We start from the raw sequence: 18059 nt of genomic DNA, 5'->3' as shown, positions 1-18059 counted from the left end.
TCGTCCCTCTACGCAATCCTACATTTTCAGGATTTTCCTCGTTCGAGTAACCTGAAAAGTGATAGGCGAAATAACATCATGTCTGTGGTCGAATGTCATGCAAAAGATGTTGAGGACCAACATTAAGCATATTTGTATGTGAGACCCTGAGAATAAAATAGTATTGATGGTATTTTTGTAAATAAGTTGAAAAATATTCAGTTTATTTCGATGACATTTTCGTAAATAAGTTGAAAAATAATGAATTAATTTTAAGGGCAAAATAGTAATTAGTGACATATCTTGATCATATGAAGTCCAAATGATTTGAGATTTGGATATAACGTAGACACTCAAAGATATAGAAGTTTCATATTTTGAGTTTTGAAAAATTTGATCGTTTGAATGTTCCAAAGAGATATAGCGACGTTAAAATATTAAATATTATATTATATTATTATTAATATAATATAATAATATAATATTAAAAAAATTTGAAACTCACGTGAAGTGAGTTTCATCTTTCGATGGTAGCTATCAGAGAAAGGAGAGAGGAGACAAAATGTTTTCAATTTTTCTTTTCGATCGTGCGACTTATTGGTTTATCCAATCGACGAACCGACTTCAGTTCTGGGATTGTTGACACGAGGTCTATTTGAGGTATAAATTTTGGTTTTTCTTATGTTTGAAATTCGTCGATTTTTGGAATAAATTCGATAAATTGTTAAATTATATATAAATTGAAGATTGTTGAATAGTGTATGATTTTAACGAAGTAGAGAAGATTATAGTGATGTTGTTTTGAATTATTTCCAATTTATTATAATTAGGGAATTTTAATCGTATTTCGTTTCTGATAAATATATGCGGTAGAATAACCGACAAGAAACTAAGTTTTGAAGTCGAAATTGAATTATGTTATGATTTCAATTTGATATGAATTTTCAAAGTTTCAAAAGATATTTGAAACTTATATTGTTGAATTTGAATGAATTTATTGATTGAAATGAATATGTTATTGATGTAGATAGATTTGTATACTGAAATCTAAAGCTACAGTGGACTGGAAATGAAGAATTAAGGTATATTGCGACCGGGTAACATACGACAGGTATCTGTATGATATGATATATTTTTGATTGATTGGATTGAGAATACATGTCTATATGCCTTATTTGTTGAGTTTATGTGGCATACATGACATGCATGTTGAGCTATGATCCTTGGATACCTTGATATGATTGGATTTGATTATGGGATTTGTGAACACGATGCTATGTTTGGCATTATGTGGTCCTTAAAACATAGACATTAGTGGCCCCGATGAGTGATTGAGATTTGGGATTTGATGACGCTTTTTCGACGTTATCATACGAGTATCCCTGATTAAGGCCGGTGTGCCAGCTCGAGCATTGATTTAATGACGATTCGATTGATTCTGATATATGCTCAGTGGATGGGCATTTGACCTGATACCTCCACGACATACATGCATTGCATACCTATATTATTGTTTAGATACTTGTGGTATATATTGTAGTTGTTTCAGACTGAGTTTTGCTCACCCCAATGGGGGATATTATTGTCTTTGTATGTTAACAATGACATGCATTCCAGGATGTCAGGAGACCTGAGATGGTACTTCTGGAGGGAGTCATGGTTGATTTGAGGTTTCGCGGTCTTTCCCAGTATATATGTATGTGTATCTATATACCGGGGCTGTCCCGAGGATATGAGTTGTTTGTATGTGGTTGGTTTGTTTATGTGTGGGCATATTTTATGATATGAGATGAAATACTATTTTGAGTATTCAAATAAGATATTTTGGGTTCGTTGTAAAGAAAATTTAAACTCGTTTTCCATTATAATTAATTAACCCTAACCAAATTGTATTGTAATAACGATTAGGAGTACATTGTAAAATTTTGTATGTTCGGCCAAGACGGAGTTCGAAAATTCTGCTGACCAAATTAACGATAGTCAGCAATCTCTAACTCACTGAACAAACCAGGTCGAGTAATAGAGGTTCCTGCAATATTCAACTCAGTAGACGGAATAGTATTAGAGGTTCCTGCAAATCCACTTGGTTGGCTAAACATATTACTTCCCCACACCAATGATGACTGATGCGAAAAATGAGAAGGCGTACTGAAATTTTGTTGGACATTAAATTGTCCGGCAAAAGTAATGTACGGAGATGGCTGAAAACCGACGACATTAACTGTAGGTGATATTGTGTGTACTGTTATTCGATTATACCATTGGAAGTAGTCTTCGTCAGTTTGCATCGATCGCCCATGACGTATCCCTTTAGCAACATACCTCAACCTACTATTCCACAAATTAATTGAATTTTGATGATATTCTCTCCAATTTGTATTTCGATGACCTATTCTCGTGATATTATGCATGTCATCGTTGTCCATGATAGGCACTGGAATTGATTGTCGTTTTCGGAATTGTCGCATCACCCGGTTATGACGATGCATCTCCACGATGTCAAAGCAAATAAGGGGACAAACACATCGCCAAATTTTGTTGTCGTATGAATCAATTATCGTCTACACATCTATGTGATTCTTCTGGTAAATGATTCAATTAAACTGTAAAACAAAGAAATTTTCAATTACAAAATCATTTAATCAAAACAAAAAAAATCTTCATTTGATCATTATTAGATATTAAAATTGTATAATACCTCATTATAATTCATACGATCTAGAGAATCCCTTATAATTCTTACAACATGTGTTGGCGAAAGTGTGTAGCTAAATTTAATTTTTCACCTACAATTTAACAAAAACAATTATATATCAAAAATTTATAAGAGATAAATTTGATATTACCACAATAATTTTAAAATATTACCGTGCACCATATGGAGAAATTGGAATAATAGCCTCTGGATCAATGGGAGGCACAACTAATGTTAACCCATCTCGGTCGGGATTAACACATTTAATCCTGCTCCATGCCCATATCTGCTTATAATAATAAAAATAGATCAACAAAATTAACAAAAACATTGTGTTAAATAATCACATTATATTAATTATACCTGCAGGATATATAAAGGTCCAGCCATTGTAGTCTTCTCTATACGTGACGCGTTGCACAACTCACAGTATAGAAATAATAAAACTGCACTATCCCAACTATACAACTTGATGTTATCAATATCTCGTAGCAGTTGCAAAAATATTAGTCTAGCAGACCCTCCTTGATAATCAGGGAACATTATTCCTCTAATAATCATTAACGCTACATACCAGGTATATTTGACAACATCTACTTCTGAAGTATCATCATTAACAAGGTTAGATATGCAATGATCGTATAGTACAGTCATAAACAAATGACCACCTTTCAAATGTTTTGATGATGACAGAAATCCCAACAAATCCAAACGGATGTATTGCCATTCCTCAACTTTATGTGATACATCTATTCCAGTGACTGCTTCTCCATAAATTTTTAGACTCCAAATTATTGAAACATCTTGTAACGTGACTGTTGCTTCACCACATGTAAAATGAAAAGTGTGTGTCTCGCGTCGCCAATGTTCAACAAAAGCAGTAATCAAATGATTATAAAAAATTTGTGACCCATATTCTAGAACTCCATACAAACTCATATCATTCAAGTATGCAAGTACACGATTGTGTATGTAATTATCGGTGTATAATTTACAAATCAAATTGTCTGACATCTTCACTTTGACAATATCATCAACTATTACAGAAGAAATTGTTGACGATATATGTGTCGCTTGTAAATAGAGGACACTGAGATCTTCTGGTGTTCGATTTCTGTCATTCTTAAAATGTTTGTCGATCTTCTAGAAAGGAGAAAAGGAGAGTGCGAGTGAGAAATGAAAATGGACAAGCAAGGGAGAAAATGAAAATGAAAGAGTGATGGGAGGATAAGGCATGTGAGGGGAGGGATAAGAAGGAAGAAGGGATAAGGTAGGCGAACGTGGGAGCGAGTGCGCGTGCACCGTCCGTGCTTACCAAGCACGGATTGAAGTATTTTTGCAAATTTTTTTTAAAAAAATTATTTTTGAAATATTTTTATTTATTAAATTAATTATAAAAAAAACCCCAAACATACATTTTAATTTAAATTATAACTTTATTTTTTAGCCAATATAACTTTATTTTCCGAGTCCACGTAAAGTTTATATTATAAAATAATAAGCCACAAAAACGCACTACGACTTTATGGTTTCGTAGATCTTTAATCAAAAGCGTGCTGAGGAACATTTCTGTGGTTCATCTCTGAGCTTCCCTTTGCAAAGAGACGGATTCAGCCATGGCGTCGGTGGTGAGAAGCGCTCTGAAATCGATCAGAGAAAAAGGTGTCAGAGGTTTCATCCGTGAGCTTAAAGATGAAGGATTCCTGTAAGTCTCAATTCCCGTTTCTAATTGGTTACAAATTTTCCTTTACTTTTATCTACCTTCGCGACGATCGAAAATTTTTTGGATCTGGGTATAAAAACGAATTTTTATGTATCCTGAGTTCTTTCCTGTTATTTTATTTGTTGATTTTTGTTTCGTTTTGTCGATTTGTTATTTAGTTAATTAGTTCCTAGGGCTCATGATTTAAAAATTCACTGCAGTGGAAGCGTGTTCAGCTGAAATCAATTGCTATATTAGCTACGCCTGGTCTTATGGCAATCATATTATTGAACCTGTGATTTGATGCTTTGTATGTTTTTTTATTTTTACCCTTTTCCGCTTGAAATCTGTGATGGTTACTTGTGTACTTATTTTGTTATTAATTATTAGTATGTTCCACTGAGTTATGTATTCTTGCTTTTGTTCGCTGCAGGAGCGCTCTTCTGGACGGAAATCTTATGTAAGTAGTGTTCTGGGACCCTGTCTTCATATGTAACTAGGTACCCGGAACATGCAATTCTTGTGAGTTATAAATAATTTAATTTGAGTCGTCGTTTTTATTTGATATTTATCCAATGGGACATATTGAAAATTGTAATAAATTCCCTAAAAGATTATTTTAGTTACTATTTTTTTATGATGATGTTTAGAAAACAAACTTAAATTTCCAACTCAATCTAGACACTCTTTAATAAGGATAACATTATTTTCGAAAATCAATTGTTTGATGCATCGTATAGACAAAGTTTGAGGTGCTCAAATTAAAATATACTATTGATAACACAAACTTTACGAAATGAAATATATTCAGTGAAGTAGTCTAATTGTGTGGTGCGTAATTTATATCTGAGTTATTGAGATTATCCTGCTGACTGTTAATCTGTATATATTTCTTTTGAGGGTAATGGATTATCGGTGTTATGTTTTGATAAGAAACAAATTTCATTAATGTATGTGTATTTATAAAAGTACTGTTTGAGGATAGTACGTCATATCCAATTTTCAAAGATTAAAAGTGACAACCAGCGTCTACCTAAACATTTCTGTACATGAGTGGATCATTTCGGTCTGTGATAGGTTCTGAAGGATGCTTTTGTTTTACCGATTGGGCCTCTTTTTTATGAGCATAAATAATTAGATTAATTGTTTCACATGTGGAAAGGCCGGATCTGAGGTTTGTGTGAAGCAACAGATTAAGATTGTTGTTTTCTTGTCATGTGTATGATGCCTACAATGGCCAAAATATATTTTTGTTCTCTGGATATTTAGGCTAGCAAGAGACTGAAAAATATATTGTCGAACCTTTTGACGACGAGAGATTGTGTGTAATTTAGTTGACAGATAACCTGAAGCATTGTATAATTGTCAGTTAGGAAAACAGCAGAGAAAAGCCTTGTTCTTTGGGACATTTCCCCTAACTTGGTGTCTAGTCATCTGTAATCTGAAAACATTTAAAGCAAGGTAATAATTCACACAACTCAAATTCTTTCTTTGAACTACTTTTTTTTAATATAACTCACTCTACCAGAATAAACAACTGCAATCGTCATCATAAAAAGAAGAACTCGTGCAAGGAATCAGATTGTACACAACACATAACGACTCATTGTACACTTTTCAGTTTCCATGGACCCTGATTCCCGGATCCTACTTGTCGCCTTCACCTTATTCTCCTCGTTGGATTTTGAATGCTATTCTTATCTATCAAAATTCTTTCTGGTCATCATACATGTTGAGGAGGCAAAATTATGATATGTGAATATCTGCTTTGTGATTTCTTGTTTCTTTTAGTGACATACTCGTATGGCATTTAAATTTTCACATTTCAGTTGTCTTTTTGAGGAAGTTGTGTCTGGAATCTTATGAATGTGTCAAATGCAGGAACAAGGCTACTGATATTCTTCAAATGGTTTTTTATGCCCTATTCCTCCTTTTTGGCGTATTCGCTTGCACCTTTTCTTTAGAACTGAGCAAAAATTGGCGTCTCTTGTTTGGTTCTCTGAAGGTTTGATGGTTAGTCATTGGTATTTTTATTTATGCAGGCAGACAAAGATTCACAATATTGGAGCAACACTTATAGGTGTTGATAAATTTGGCAATAAGTACTATCAGAAACTTGGAGATACTCAATATGGTTAGCAGCTTTTTCTGTGCCTATCCTTTCTGCTAATTCTTTTCGTAGGTTTCCGTTACCATTCTCATTGCTCTATTTTGAAGCTCCACTTATCGACAAAGCGTACATGCTTTAGGTTATTGAGATAACTATTTTCTGTGGATGTAATTGCATTTGTTGCCCATGCTGTGAGCTCTCAAAGCTATATCTTGCAAACTGATTATTTATGCTTGTTACTCGATATTAGGGAGACATAGGTGGGTGGAATATGCTTCTAAGAATCGTTACAATGCTTCTCAAGTCCCACCGGAGTGGCATGGATGGCTTCATTTCATAACTGATCATACTGGAGATGAGGTTAGTTATCATACGACCATAATCACTGAATTGAATTTACGTATACGCAAAGAAGCTGAATTAAGAGTGCATTTGATGTAGCTGCTCTTATTGAAACCGAAACGATATGGAATTGAGCACAAAGAAAACTTTTCCGGAGAGGGAGATGAATACATCTATCATTCCAAAGGACACAGCCTTAACCCTGGACAAAGAGATTGGACCAGATTCCAACCCTGGCAACCCAAAAAGGACTAATTCTTTGTTATGTTTCAGAGCCAGCTCCAACTGGACCCGGAAAAATGTGCATGGATATGGCATCCTTGATTTCGTCAATAAATTTATCCTTGTACTTGTTTTAAAACATGTGTGATTATCTCATCCTCAAATTGACAAGCTCTCACCGTATTGGTTTAATTTTTATGGTCTCATGGTTTCATCGTCGTTCTTCCGGCATAACGTATGTTACGACATGAAATAACTTTCGGGAATGACTTGATATGCTCCATAGGTGATTGAAGAAGTATCATCGGCGAATAACTGACCTTGCAATATCACACGCTTCGTGGTTAGTTATCCATAGGAAGTTCCATATGTATGCATCGTTTAGGCGTGGAATCTTCTGCTCCCATACAAGTCATGTTTGACCAAAAAAAAAAGCTAATAATTTTAGCATGTGAAATAAAACATGTCGAATTTTACTCTTCTTAAGATTCATATGTTTTTGATCAAAAAAAAAAGATTCATATGTTTTAAAAATAAAATATAATAAAATAAAAAACTTGAACACAAACATCCTATGAGAAATAATTTTTACAAAAATTCTGAACATTTGAAATTATTCTGTTATATTAAAATTTAGTGTGAACTTTTAACACAAATCGTTCAAATATTTTACGTTGTGTCATGCACGTGAGCTGTATAAATCTAGATATTAGTCATATTAATCTGAACCAGCCCAAACTGGAGTTATCTTTGTTTTTGAGTTGGGCCCAGCCCAATAAGAGAAAACCCCTCCCGTATCAAAATGAGAATTTTAGGGGTTGGAGAAGTCGAGAAACTGAAGCTTGTGGAGATGGCCAAGTTCAACGAGGTGCAGAAGCGGCGCCGCGCTGCTGTCGCTATGTGGAAGAGGAAGGTACACGGAGATCCATTCACTGGAAAGCTGCAACAGAAGCCTCAACCGCTCTCCATCTCCGGAAAACGCAAGCGCAAGCTCTTGAAAAAATGGCGACGGGTCCGTAAATTAGATTAATGAGTGATATTTGTCTTTTCAAACTCTATCCTTCATCGTTTTTTTTTTTTGGAAACAGGAGCAAAAGGAGGCAGTGGAGAAAGGATTAATCACGATGCAAGATGTAGAGATGGCTGTTGCTGATGGTACGTTGTAGATATTTCGATGTTTAATCCTGAATCATGGTGACAATTATCTTGCTATTTCGATTATGAGCTGAATTAGCTTATTACTTTTTGAAAAATTTTGTTACCTATTTGCTGTCAAAAGGTTCGCCTGCTAATGTTTTGCCAGCGTTTGAATTCTTGCAATTTATTCATTCTTTATAATGCTGTTTATCGTGAGAAGTTTTGAATTCGGTGAGATTGCATGATAATGTATAATTTTTGGTTTTTAAACTGAATTCGAACAGATGTCACTCCCCTAATTCCGTAGATTCTTGGGCACCTTTTGACTCTTGGGATGTCACGACAGAGGATTGGATGGACATAGCTATTTTTGAACTCTAGTTATTGTAAAACTTGAGCCAAACAAGGGATTATACGAGGACTTTGAATCTCATTCTTCACACCAACGATGTCTTAGTTTCAGATACTAATTGTCTAATACTTTGAGAGATCCTAATGAAGTCTAAATGTCTAATCATGGATTCATGTTAGAACCACTCATCTTCCTAAAGTTTTGCCTGTCTCTGTGTACTCTACTTGAAAATGTTCTTTGATAGGATGTCTTTTGGTTTTGGTGGATTTTACTTCAGGGACTTCAAAAGATGCCTCGAAACCCTCTGTTAGATTTTCCATGAAGAAGAGTGCTAAACTTAAAGTAAAGCAATTGAAGAAGAACAAGAAAGGTGCAGTGATTCTGTACTTTACAGAGAATTTTTCATTTGTAAATGATCATTACTTATTGTTTCTTGAAGTCATTCTCTTCATTATTTATGGCTTATTTTAGAATTGATCAGCTCGTCTCGTCAATTTGTGATCCTTTTAACAGTTAAGAACAGTGTAAAATCTCAAAAACCTGCTGGAGATGTTTCAAGTGATGCCATGGTGGAGTAAATGGGGTAAGCAGAGCGCATTCGAATAACCATTTAAGGGAATGCTGCTATTTCCGTTTTGTACCATGCTGCTATTTTCTAGTGTTCAATCAATTTTTAGAAATGTATTAGAAATCTCCACTGTCGCATAAAGTTTTTTCAGCGATCGAAATGGCCATATGCTCCCATAATAAGTTTTCTTGCAGTCTCAAAATTTATATTGAATATTGGACGATTTAAAGTTTCTCAAGTATGAATCCGGTTTTCCTGAAATCTGAAAATTTAAGATTACTCTTTATTTAAATCTTAATCTTTATTTAACTGAACACCATTGATTATCTGTACTAGATCCCTTTGATGTATGACATAGTGCCTCTGGAACCTCAAGGTGCAATTTGGAAGAAGTTCTATGGTTGTGAATCTGGTTTCAAATGGTTCATGTCATTTAATCAGGAATTAGTCTATAAGTTTTACCACATGGCAAACACTGTCTTCCGTTTTGAGAAAAATTGAAATCTTTTATGGACGTTGACATTGTATTTTCTGGATTCGCTTGCAGTTCACAAATGTGCAAATCGAAGAACCTGATTGTGGATATAAGCAGGTGGCTGTGCTCATAACACGAGACCACCACTGTGTTGGAGTGGGACCGCAAGCAAACTGTAGCCATACACAAGCCTTTTGCGTCAATTTAAATATTACTAGTTTTAGTTCAAGACAAAGGACATTCAAAGTAAATTTTAGCATGAATTAATTTGATGGTTTGAGTAACAAATTTTAGCTATTATTCGAATGATTGCTTGATAAATTTTCACAAGGCTCAAAAGAGCTCGGCTCATGTTCGAGAAGCCTTATTTTTCTAAGAGGAAATTATTGTCGATGTACTTATAGGGCTTATTTTAAGATAGTCATCCTTGAGAAGCCTTATTTTCTAAGGGGAAATTATGGTCAATGGACTCGTGTTTTGTTTTCTAAGATAAGTCCACAAGATGGCTATTTTTTTGACAAAAAACATACACAAAATCTTGAACTGTCCCATTTTTTTATTTTTGAGCTTACAAAATTTGAGTATGCCCTTGACTACGAAAAAATTAACCACTATTCAACTAGCTTGGACCATGCAAACATAAGTTGGTGCTCTTAAATCCATTGATAAATAAAAGTGTAGGCCTAGTTTACAAGAAAAAATAACAGCATCTCTGTTTTCCGGCACGCAGAAACAAAGCTACGATTTCCTAAATAGGCAAGAGCTCTTAAGTGTCGTGCAATAATCACTAACTGTTGGGGAGTTTTTAATGAATTCCCATATCTTGGCAGAATTCTTCAACCAATCACGTTCAGAAACGGTCCTCGAAAAAGATGGGCCACTCATGGACAAAACCTGCAAATTTTATTGGGTACTTTTTCTAAAAAAAACTAGAAAAGGTAATGCTTCGATTTAGTTCAAATATTTAAGTTTGCATAATGAAGATGAGAGAGAGAGTAACCTGATCCCTTATTTTCCATAAAGCGCACATATAGCTTTCATATTGTGGCCTTGAGGAGTCATCTTTACCCTGGGATGGCACAAGAAACAACTTCAGGTCCGAACTCGAATCTTTGAGATTTTCAAAAGCTGTGGCTGAGGATTGAGACTCCTTAGATCCATCTTTCTGGCCTTCTGATCTTAGGAATGAAGAAGAGCGAAAACACTCCGCAAGCACCTTCTTCATTTTTAGAAAATTACGTGGGGTGATATCTCGGTCACGGATCCTACGAACAAATGAAATGAGAAATATCTTAATCGATGTTTATCCTAAGTCCAGATCAAAATACCGAAAAGAAACGCTCACATTTGTTGTGAGTCGGTTATCTTGATTGTTATTCATTTGCGGCAATGTCTGCAAGTGGAAAGAGATTACATCAACTCACCTCGTGTGTACAAAAATTGGAGTGGCAATGTATTCTTCCCCACCCTGTGGAAGTTTATCTAAGTTGCTCGAGCTCTGTGGATGTGAATGCATCACACAAGATGGGTCGGGTATGCCATGTTTCAACAAATCCACCTAGATGAAAGCAATGACGTTACTTAATCATGCCAGTGGATCAATACATCAAAGGATGATGGCTAACTAAATTTATAGCCGTAGACAAACTCCCGTAAATATATACCAATTCTCAAACGATAATGACCAACTTATGATAGAACAACAATCACCAGAGAACTGCTAAAAAAAATCACCTGAGAAAAAAAAAGTGCATTTTCACAAAGTTAACGTTACAGAAAAGTGGAAGAAACGGATACCGTTAACATCAAGCGCCACATGCTAGCATCACGAACTCCATTGGACACCACGATGATTACATGACAAATAGATGCGAGGAGAATGCCAAGCTACAATAATTCCTTGCAGCAGATTAAACAAAAATGTTCCCTTCAGGATCTTTTCAATGAATTCAAAAAAACTTGGCAATGCTGAAGATGCCAAGCTGGACTAGAGGAAAAATAGATCAAATAATGCATTATGGTACAAAACTTCCTAAGTGGAACATTTCAACAGCGATTACCTGGATACCCATCATTTCATGAGCTAATTCTGCAGATAGAGATTCTCCACTGATTACAGAGAGCGTAGACGACCCATCGGGCCGAATCATCTCTGCTAAAACAGAGGGACTAAATACAGGCTGCACAAGATAGATAACCGTAAGCAGCTAATCACACAATCTCTAAAAATGCAACTCCTGACAGTCTATAAACTTCGTGCAATAAACAAACTAAACCCAAGGGAAACAACCGATTTCTCAACCTGTGTGTCAAGAAGTATAATCCTCTCCGAAGAAATCCTCGGTTCAATCCCGACAGTACAGTGCCTTGCCATTGCCCTTGTTTCCTCTGATTCTACCCCAAAAGGAGACATCATACCTGGATACAAATTACTCAAGCACGAGCCACAATTTGCATTAAATATCAAATTACAGTAGCGGTGCCAAGATTCAATGCAAGAGACATTGATTATCCCGGAAGAATAACACTACACACACATACCAGGTGAGGAAGAATCAGAGCCATATATTTCATTCAAAATGGTCGATTTCCCGACCCCGGGAGGACCAATCACACCCACCACAGTAAACTCCGCGTTTTCCGTTAGAAACTGCACAATAATCACAAGGCCCCAAAAAATATCAGATAAAAATCGAAAACCCACCGACGAAATACTGCTGCGAACCGAGTGTGTTTTTGAGGAAGAAGGAGAACTGACTGGTAAGAGTCTATCGATCTGGAGATCCCAGGTGTCTGACAAGAGGTTGAGTGAAGCAATAGAGGAAAGGCGCGACCGTAGCGCGGCCTCCTCGTCTGCGCCGCCGCGGTTAAATTTTCCGGAGGTGACGAGTCCGGGTTTCGCTAATAGGATTTTGGGAGCAGGGGAAGGGTTTGCAGAGCCGTCGGCGGCCATTGTTGCTCTTTCTTGGCTCTAGCTAATGAACAGTAAGGTACAATACAATACGAAGAGGAATCGAAATGAGTGATTTCCATGACGTGGACATTGTCTCGCGACAGGATTGGATAGATGAGATCATATCTCTTACTATTTATTAAAGTTGAGTAGGTTAGAGTAATTTTCTTGGTCTGTTTTTTAAAATACCTAAAATACCCTTCACCCCACTCTCTACATTACTAATTATATATATTAATAAAGTGTTAAAAAATAAAAGCAACTCACATGTAGTTTAGTGGATAAAGCCTATGTTTCTTAATCATGAGGTTGTAGGTTCAATTTTTGCTTGGGTCTTTTTTTCTTTTTTAATTTATTTTTTAGTTCATATATCAAAATTATAATGTAGTCACTCATTATTTCTTATAAATATATTTTGATCCTAATTTAAATATAAATCAAATAAATTATAAAAACATATCGTACAAGCACGCAACGCGTGCGTCGTTGTACTAGTTTATATAAACGCTATCCTCGCTTCATTTCAACTGTATTGTCACACATACAATTTCAAAAAAAAAAAAGGGTACTACATATGCATGGCCAAATCTTGACCATCCATCCTATCATGATGACAATTCTCATATGAGTAGGATGAAATGAACCATAGGATGAATGATCAAGATTTGTCCATGCATATATAGTACCCACTTTTTTAAAAAAATTGTATGTGTGACAAGATCTTATCTGTTGATACGAAGTGTAGTAGCCCGAATGCCGAATTGGGTAATTAACGGATTAATGGTAATTAATCATGATCGGAAGGTCCGAAGGTGGTTCGGAAGCACCGAAGTGTTCGGACGGTCCGAAGTGATTCCGGTGGATCCGATCATAGGTGTCGAGACTCGGTTGACACGTCAGTTTGCATGCACGTTCGGACGGTCCGAAGTGTATGATCGGAGGATCCGATCATGAGCTGTCAAGAGCCGATGGACACGTAGGAGTTCGGACGTTCCGAAGATGGTTCGGACGATCCGAACATGGCCTATAAATAGTGCTCGGATTTCCTCATTTTGACTTGCTAAGTTCTTGAGTTGTGTCTCGTTTTGGAGAGTTTGGGAGGATTCTAGGGATTAGTTGTTGGTCGAGCGATAGCCGGGAGCTGCCAGGATTGGTAGCGTAGCAGCGCCGGAGTTTCGAGGCAATCGACGTCAAAGGGCTGTCGACGGACGAAGGTAAGCCCTAAACCTTTGGTAGTACTGGTTTTGCTAGTTAAGCATGGTAGAATTGATTGAGTATGCTTTTGATGCGTAGGCTTGTGCTAGACCTGTTTAGCGGTGTGCGTAAGGTTAGGATTGCTGTGATAGAGGTACGAAAGTACTATCCGAGATATCCTGGTTGAGTATACATTCATATATGTGTTGCATGATTATCTGTTGCATTATTATATGTCATATGACGCATGCTATTATGTCACGTTTTATGATGCATGTTGCATTGCACGTTGAGCCGTATCTCCTTCGAGATAGCCTTTACTGTCGAGCTGTATCTCTTTCGAGATAAGCTATATCTTGGGGCCGCTCAGCCCTGTCTTGTGGACGCATGGACACCGAGAGTACACAGTGGCCGACGGGTCGGGAGGGCTTCGGTGGTCCGGGACATTTTAGGTCCACGTCCGTCTTGTAGTGGATGCAGTGACCCAGAGGTGTACCGCGCGGCACTATCCACTTGGCGCCTCTAGACTGAGCATTGTTGAGATCCTTTTGTGACTCCTGTTTCTTGACTACCCTGGTATCATGTCATAGCATGTGCATTTCATATAGGTTTGTATACTCATGCTTTTGTACTGGGCGTTCTTATCGCTCACGTCCTCGGTTTTGTTTATCTTGGACACCCCATTCCCGCGGGGCAGGCCTCAGGTTGGATGGCTCAGGAGGAGCAGGAGGAGGACGTTGAGTAGCCGGTTGGTTTAGTTTCGGTACCATTTGATTCGATATGGTTGTACCAGATATTCTTTACCTTATTTTGAGTTATTCTAGACTTCAATTGGGTTGTATAGCTATCTTTTGTTGGTTGTTTCCGCTATTATCTCTGATTAGTAGTTATTAAGTTAATTGCATGCTTAGTTTCAATTAGTAGGTGATTCTGGAACGGGTCACTACAATTATGGTATCAGAGCATGCGTATGATTTTTGGGATATAGAGTCTGTTTTGGGATTTCCGTTGACCATTTTACCATTTTTCCCCATTCTATCTTGTAGCGATGGCTGACCATTTTGATGACGGGAGTAGTCAGGGGAGTGTAGGTCGATGGGGTGACCAGGACGATCATAGACGGCATCGTGAGCATCGTCATCGTCGGGATGGTCCTAGGCGTTTCGATATGCATCGTTTCATGCAGATGGGGCCTAAGCCTTTAGTTGGCGGTGAGACTCCCGATAATGCGGAGGATTGGTTAGAGCGCATGGAGAGTTGTTTTCGCGCATTCCAGTGTACCGATGAGCAGAAGATGGAGACCCTTAGTTTTCTTCTCGAAGGCCGTGCTCGCAGGTGGTGGCGATCGACTTCTGCGCCGATAGTCCAGTCTCAGGGTAGAGCGACTTGGGCCGATTTTCGTGCAGCGTTCTTGCAGCTGTATTTTCCTCCAGCCCTTCGCCAGGCCAAGACGATTGAGCTCCTGAACCTTAAGCAGGGGAGTATGTCTGTTGATGAGTATCAACAGAAGTTCTTCGAGTTATTACCCTTTGCTCCTCACATCAGTGGCAGCTCGGAAGCCAAGTATGATCATTTCCTCCAGGGCCTTAATCAGGAGATCTTTGATCGAGTCACTGTCTGTGATAATCCTACTTCCTATGATGGACTAGTGAACCGGTGTCGCCAAGCCGAGATCAGTCTTCAGCGTGGTAGGTCTATTCTTTCTTCCAGACCTCCGAGTACTTTGGGTCCTCGATCCCAGTCGTTCAAGAAATCTGGTACTTCTTCTTCTGGATCTGGATCTCGATCTAGCGGTGTTTTCCGTTTTGGTAGGAAGAAGGAATCTTGTGCGCATTGTGGGAAGAACCATCCGTCGGAGCGGTGCCGATTAGCCGCAGGAGCTTGTTTTCAGTGCGGAGAGATGGGTCATCTCAAGAAAAATTGCCCACAGTTGCGAAGTGGAGCAGGATCTGGTTCTGGATCTCAGGCGACTGTGCAGCAGAGGATGCAGGGTCAGGCAGTGGGTAGTTCGAATCTTCGACCTCGTGCCCAGGGTCAGGTTTTTGCGCTGAACCAGGATCAGGCTGCAGATGAGACCGAGAGAGTCATAGCAGGTACTTTTTGTTTATGCGGTATTCCTGCTTTTGTTCTTATAGATACCGGAGCATCTCATTCATTCATTTCTGCACGATTCGTTAAGCGTCATAAGTTACCATACGTTTCTCTAGACGTCATTCTTTCTGTTTCTACGCCGATGGGTCATTCGGTTTTAGCCAAGCGTCTAGTGATGGGTTGTCCTTTAGATTTTGAGGGTAACGAGTTGACTGCGAATCTTATGATTCTGGAGATGGAAGATTTTGATTGTATTTTGGGTATAGACATTTTGACTACCTACCGAGCTACTGTGGATTGTTACCAGAAGCTTGTTCAGTTTCGTACGACTGAGAGCTCTAGTTGGTTTTTCTATGGTGAGGGAGCGCGACCTCCGATGCCAGTGGTATCTGCTCTGAAAGCCTGTCGTGCTTTAGAGGCGGGCGGGGAAGGCTACCTCATCTATGCAATTGATACGTCCACAGGTAGTGTCGGTCTAGATGATCTTCCAGTGGTTTGTGAGTTTCCTGATGTTTTCCCAGACGAGATTCCTGGCTTTCCACCGGTTAGAGAGGTGGAGTTTGGCATTGAGTTAATGCCAGGGACTGCACCGATTTCTCGTGCCCCCTATCGTCTTGCTCCGTCAGAGATGAGAGAGCTGAAGCAGCAGTTGCAGGACCTTCTTGATAAGGGTTATATTCGCCCAAGTGTTTCACCTTGGGGAGCTCCAGTCTTGTTTGTCAAGAAGAAGGATGGATCGATGCGGTTGTGCATTGATTACCGTCAGCTGAACCGTGTGACGATCAAAAACAAGTATCCCTTACCTCGGATTGATGACTTGTTCGATCAGCTTCAGGGTACTTCTGTTTACTCCAAGATTGACTTGCGATCGGGTTATCATCAGATGAGAGTTAGAGATGATGATATTTCCAAGACTGCATTTCGTACTCGCTATGGACATTACGAATTTCTAGTTATGCCATTCGGATTGACGAATGCGCCAGCGGTGTTCATGGATCTGATGAACCGAGTCTTCCGAGATTTTCTGGATCAATTTGTGGTGGTTTTCATTGACGATATCTTGATCTATTCCCACAGTGTGGAAGAGCATGCCCAACACCTGAGGATTGTGTTGCAGATTCTTCGTGAGAAGCAATTATATGCTAAGCTGAGTAAGTGCGAGTTCTGGATAGATCGTGTGGTATTCCTTGGTCATGTGATTTCCAAGGAAGGAGTTTCTGTGGATCCCAGCAAGATTGAAGCAGTGCTGAATTGGTCACGTCCGACGACGGTGGCTGAGATCCGTAGTTTTCTAGGTCTGGCAGGGTATTATCGTCGCTTCATCGTGAATTTCTCTCAGATAGCCAGACCATTGACACAACTTACTCGGAAGGATGTTCCATTTGAGTGGTCATCCGAGTGCGAAGATAGTTTCAGAGAGCTTCGTCGACTTCTGACTTCCGCACCTGTTTTGGCGTTACCGTCAGGATCTGATGGTTTCAGTGTTTACACCGATGCCTCCGCTCAAGGCTTAGGGTGTGTGTTGACGCAGAATGGTCATGTGATCGCTTATGCTTCCAGACAGCTGAAATCTCACGAGGAAAAGTATCCAGTTCATGACCTAGAGTTGGCAGCTATTGTGTTTGCGTTGAAGATCTGGCGTCATTATTTGTACGGTGTTCAGTTTCAGATCTTTACTGATCATAAGAGTCTGAAGTATCTGTTCACTCAGGCTGAGTTGAACATGAGGCAACGTCGTTGGATGGATTTACTAAAGGATTATGATTGCGAAATTAAATACCATCCAGGTTCTGCGAATCTCACAGCCGATGCTCTTAGTCGCAAGGTGAGAGCCTCTGCACTTCAGACATGTGCTATGTCTAGTGCTGTCCAAGATTGTTGCTCGTTGGGGTTTAAATTCCAACATCGGAAAGGTAGGGAGAGCATTCGAGTTGCTGCCATCTTATCTGAGCCAGCTTTGTTCACTCGGATTAGAGATGCTCAGATATCTGATCTCAAGACTCAGAGGTTAGCTCGGTTGGCTGGTGGAGACAGTAATTTCCATTATCAATCTGATGGTCTTCTATGTTTGTCTAACCGGGTAGTAGTACCAGAGGATGATACGCTGAGGGAGGAGATTTTGTCTCATGCTCATCGAAGCAAGCTGAGTATTCATCCAGGAAGCAATAAGATGTATAAAGATTTGAGAACTCGATTTTGGTGGAAAGGGATGAAGCGCAGCGTGTATCAGTTTGTCTCC

General features: G+C 38.6%; 3 protein-coding genes across 3 annotated transcripts; 2 read left to right on the top strand and 1 right to left on the bottom strand.

Moving 5' to 3' along the window:
- Nucleotides 1-4189: 4189 nt before the first annotated feature.
- On the top strand, nt 4190-7266 carry LOC140816384 (probable NADH dehydrogenase [ubiquinone] 1 alpha subcomplex subunit 12). The gene is made up of 5 exons (XM_073175611.1): nt 4190-4379; nt 4810-4836; nt 6419-6510; nt 6737-6846; nt 6928-7266. Exons 1-5 carry the CDS (start codon nt 4291-4293, stop codon nt 7081-7083), a joined length of 474 nt encoding a protein of 157 aa, XP_073031712.1. The 5' UTR covers nt 4190-4290; the 3' UTR covers nt 7084-7266.
- Nucleotides 7267-7822: 556 nt separating this feature from the next.
- LOC140816385 (uncharacterized) lies at nt 7823-9854 on the top strand. The gene is made up of 5 exons (XM_073175612.1): nt 7823-8062; nt 8139-8205; nt 8817-8909; nt 9053-9122; nt 9655-9854. The coding sequence occupies exons 1-4, from the start codon at nt 7853-7855 to the stop codon at nt 9115-9117; spliced, it is 435 nt and encodes a 144-aa protein (XP_073031713.1). The 5' UTR covers nt 7823-7852; the 3' UTR covers nt 9118-9122; nt 9655-9854.
- A 364-nt stretch (nt 9855-10218) lies between these two features.
- On the bottom strand, nt 10219-12617 carry LOC140817072 (uncharacterized). Its single transcript, XM_073176639.1, has 8 exons — nt 12341-12617; nt 12124-12232; nt 11885-12000; nt 11643-11762; nt 11380-11469; nt 11007-11140; nt 10583-10847; nt 10219-10476 (listed from the first exon to the last, which is right to left on the bottom strand). The coding sequence occupies exons 1-8, from the start codon at nt 12533-12535 to the stop codon at nt 10321-10323; spliced, it is 1185 nt and encodes a 394-aa protein (XP_073032740.1). The 5' UTR covers nt 12536-12617; the 3' UTR covers nt 10219-10320.
- Nucleotides 12618-18059: the final 5442 nt, after the last annotated feature.

This window comes from Primulina eburnea, chromosome 16, assembly GCF_022965805.1.
Source record: "Primulina eburnea isolate SZY01 chromosome 16, ASM2296580v1, whole genome shotgun sequence".
NCBI classification, from domain to species: Eukaryota; Viridiplantae; Streptophyta; class Magnoliopsida; order Lamiales; family Gesneriaceae; genus Primulina; species Primulina eburnea.
The sequence above is the reverse complement of the archived record's forward strand: the minus strand, read 5'-3'. Positions and strand labels throughout refer to the sequence as shown.

Excerpts from the sequence above, each read along its gene's own strand:
- LOC140816384 (XM_073175611.1), top strand. The coding sequence starts at position 4,291 with ATGGCGTCGGTGGTGAGAAGCGCTCTGAAATCGATCAGAGAAAAAGGT. Across the intron at positions 4,380-4,809 it reads CTTAAAGATGAAGGATTCCT|GAGCGCTCTTCTGGACGGAA; the intron begins GTAAGTCTCAAT and ends TGTTCGCTGCAG. Across the intron at positions 6,511-6,736 it reads ACTTGGAGATACTCAATATG|GGAGACATAGGTGGGTGGAA; the intron begins GTTAGCAGCTTT and ends ACTCGATATTAG.
- LOC140816385 (XM_073175612.1), top strand. The coding sequence starts at position 7,853 with ATGAGAATTTTAGGGGTTGGAGAAGTCGAGAAACTGAAGCTTGTGGAG. Across the intron at positions 8,063-8,138 it reads TCTTGAAAAAATGGCGACGG|GAGCAAAAGGAGGCAGTGGA; the intron begins GTCCGTAAATTA and ends TTTTGGAAACAG. Across the intron at positions 8,206-8,816 it reads AGAGATGGCTGTTGCTGATG|GGACTTCAAAAGATGCCTCG; the intron begins GTACGTTGTAGA and ends ATTTTACTTCAG.
- LOC140817072 (XM_073176639.1), bottom strand. The coding sequence starts at position 12,535 with ATGGCCGCCGACGGCTCTGCAAACCCTTCCCCTGCTCCCAAAATCCTA. Across the intron at positions 11,763-11,884 it reads TTATACTTCTTGACACACAG|CCTGTATTTAGTCCCTCTGT; the intron begins GTTGAGAAATCG and ends TATCTTGTGCAG. Across the intron at positions 10,477-10,582 it reads TATGGAAAATAAGGGATCAG|GTTTTGTCCATGAGTGGCCC; the intron begins GTTACTCTCTCT and ends TAAAATTTGCAG.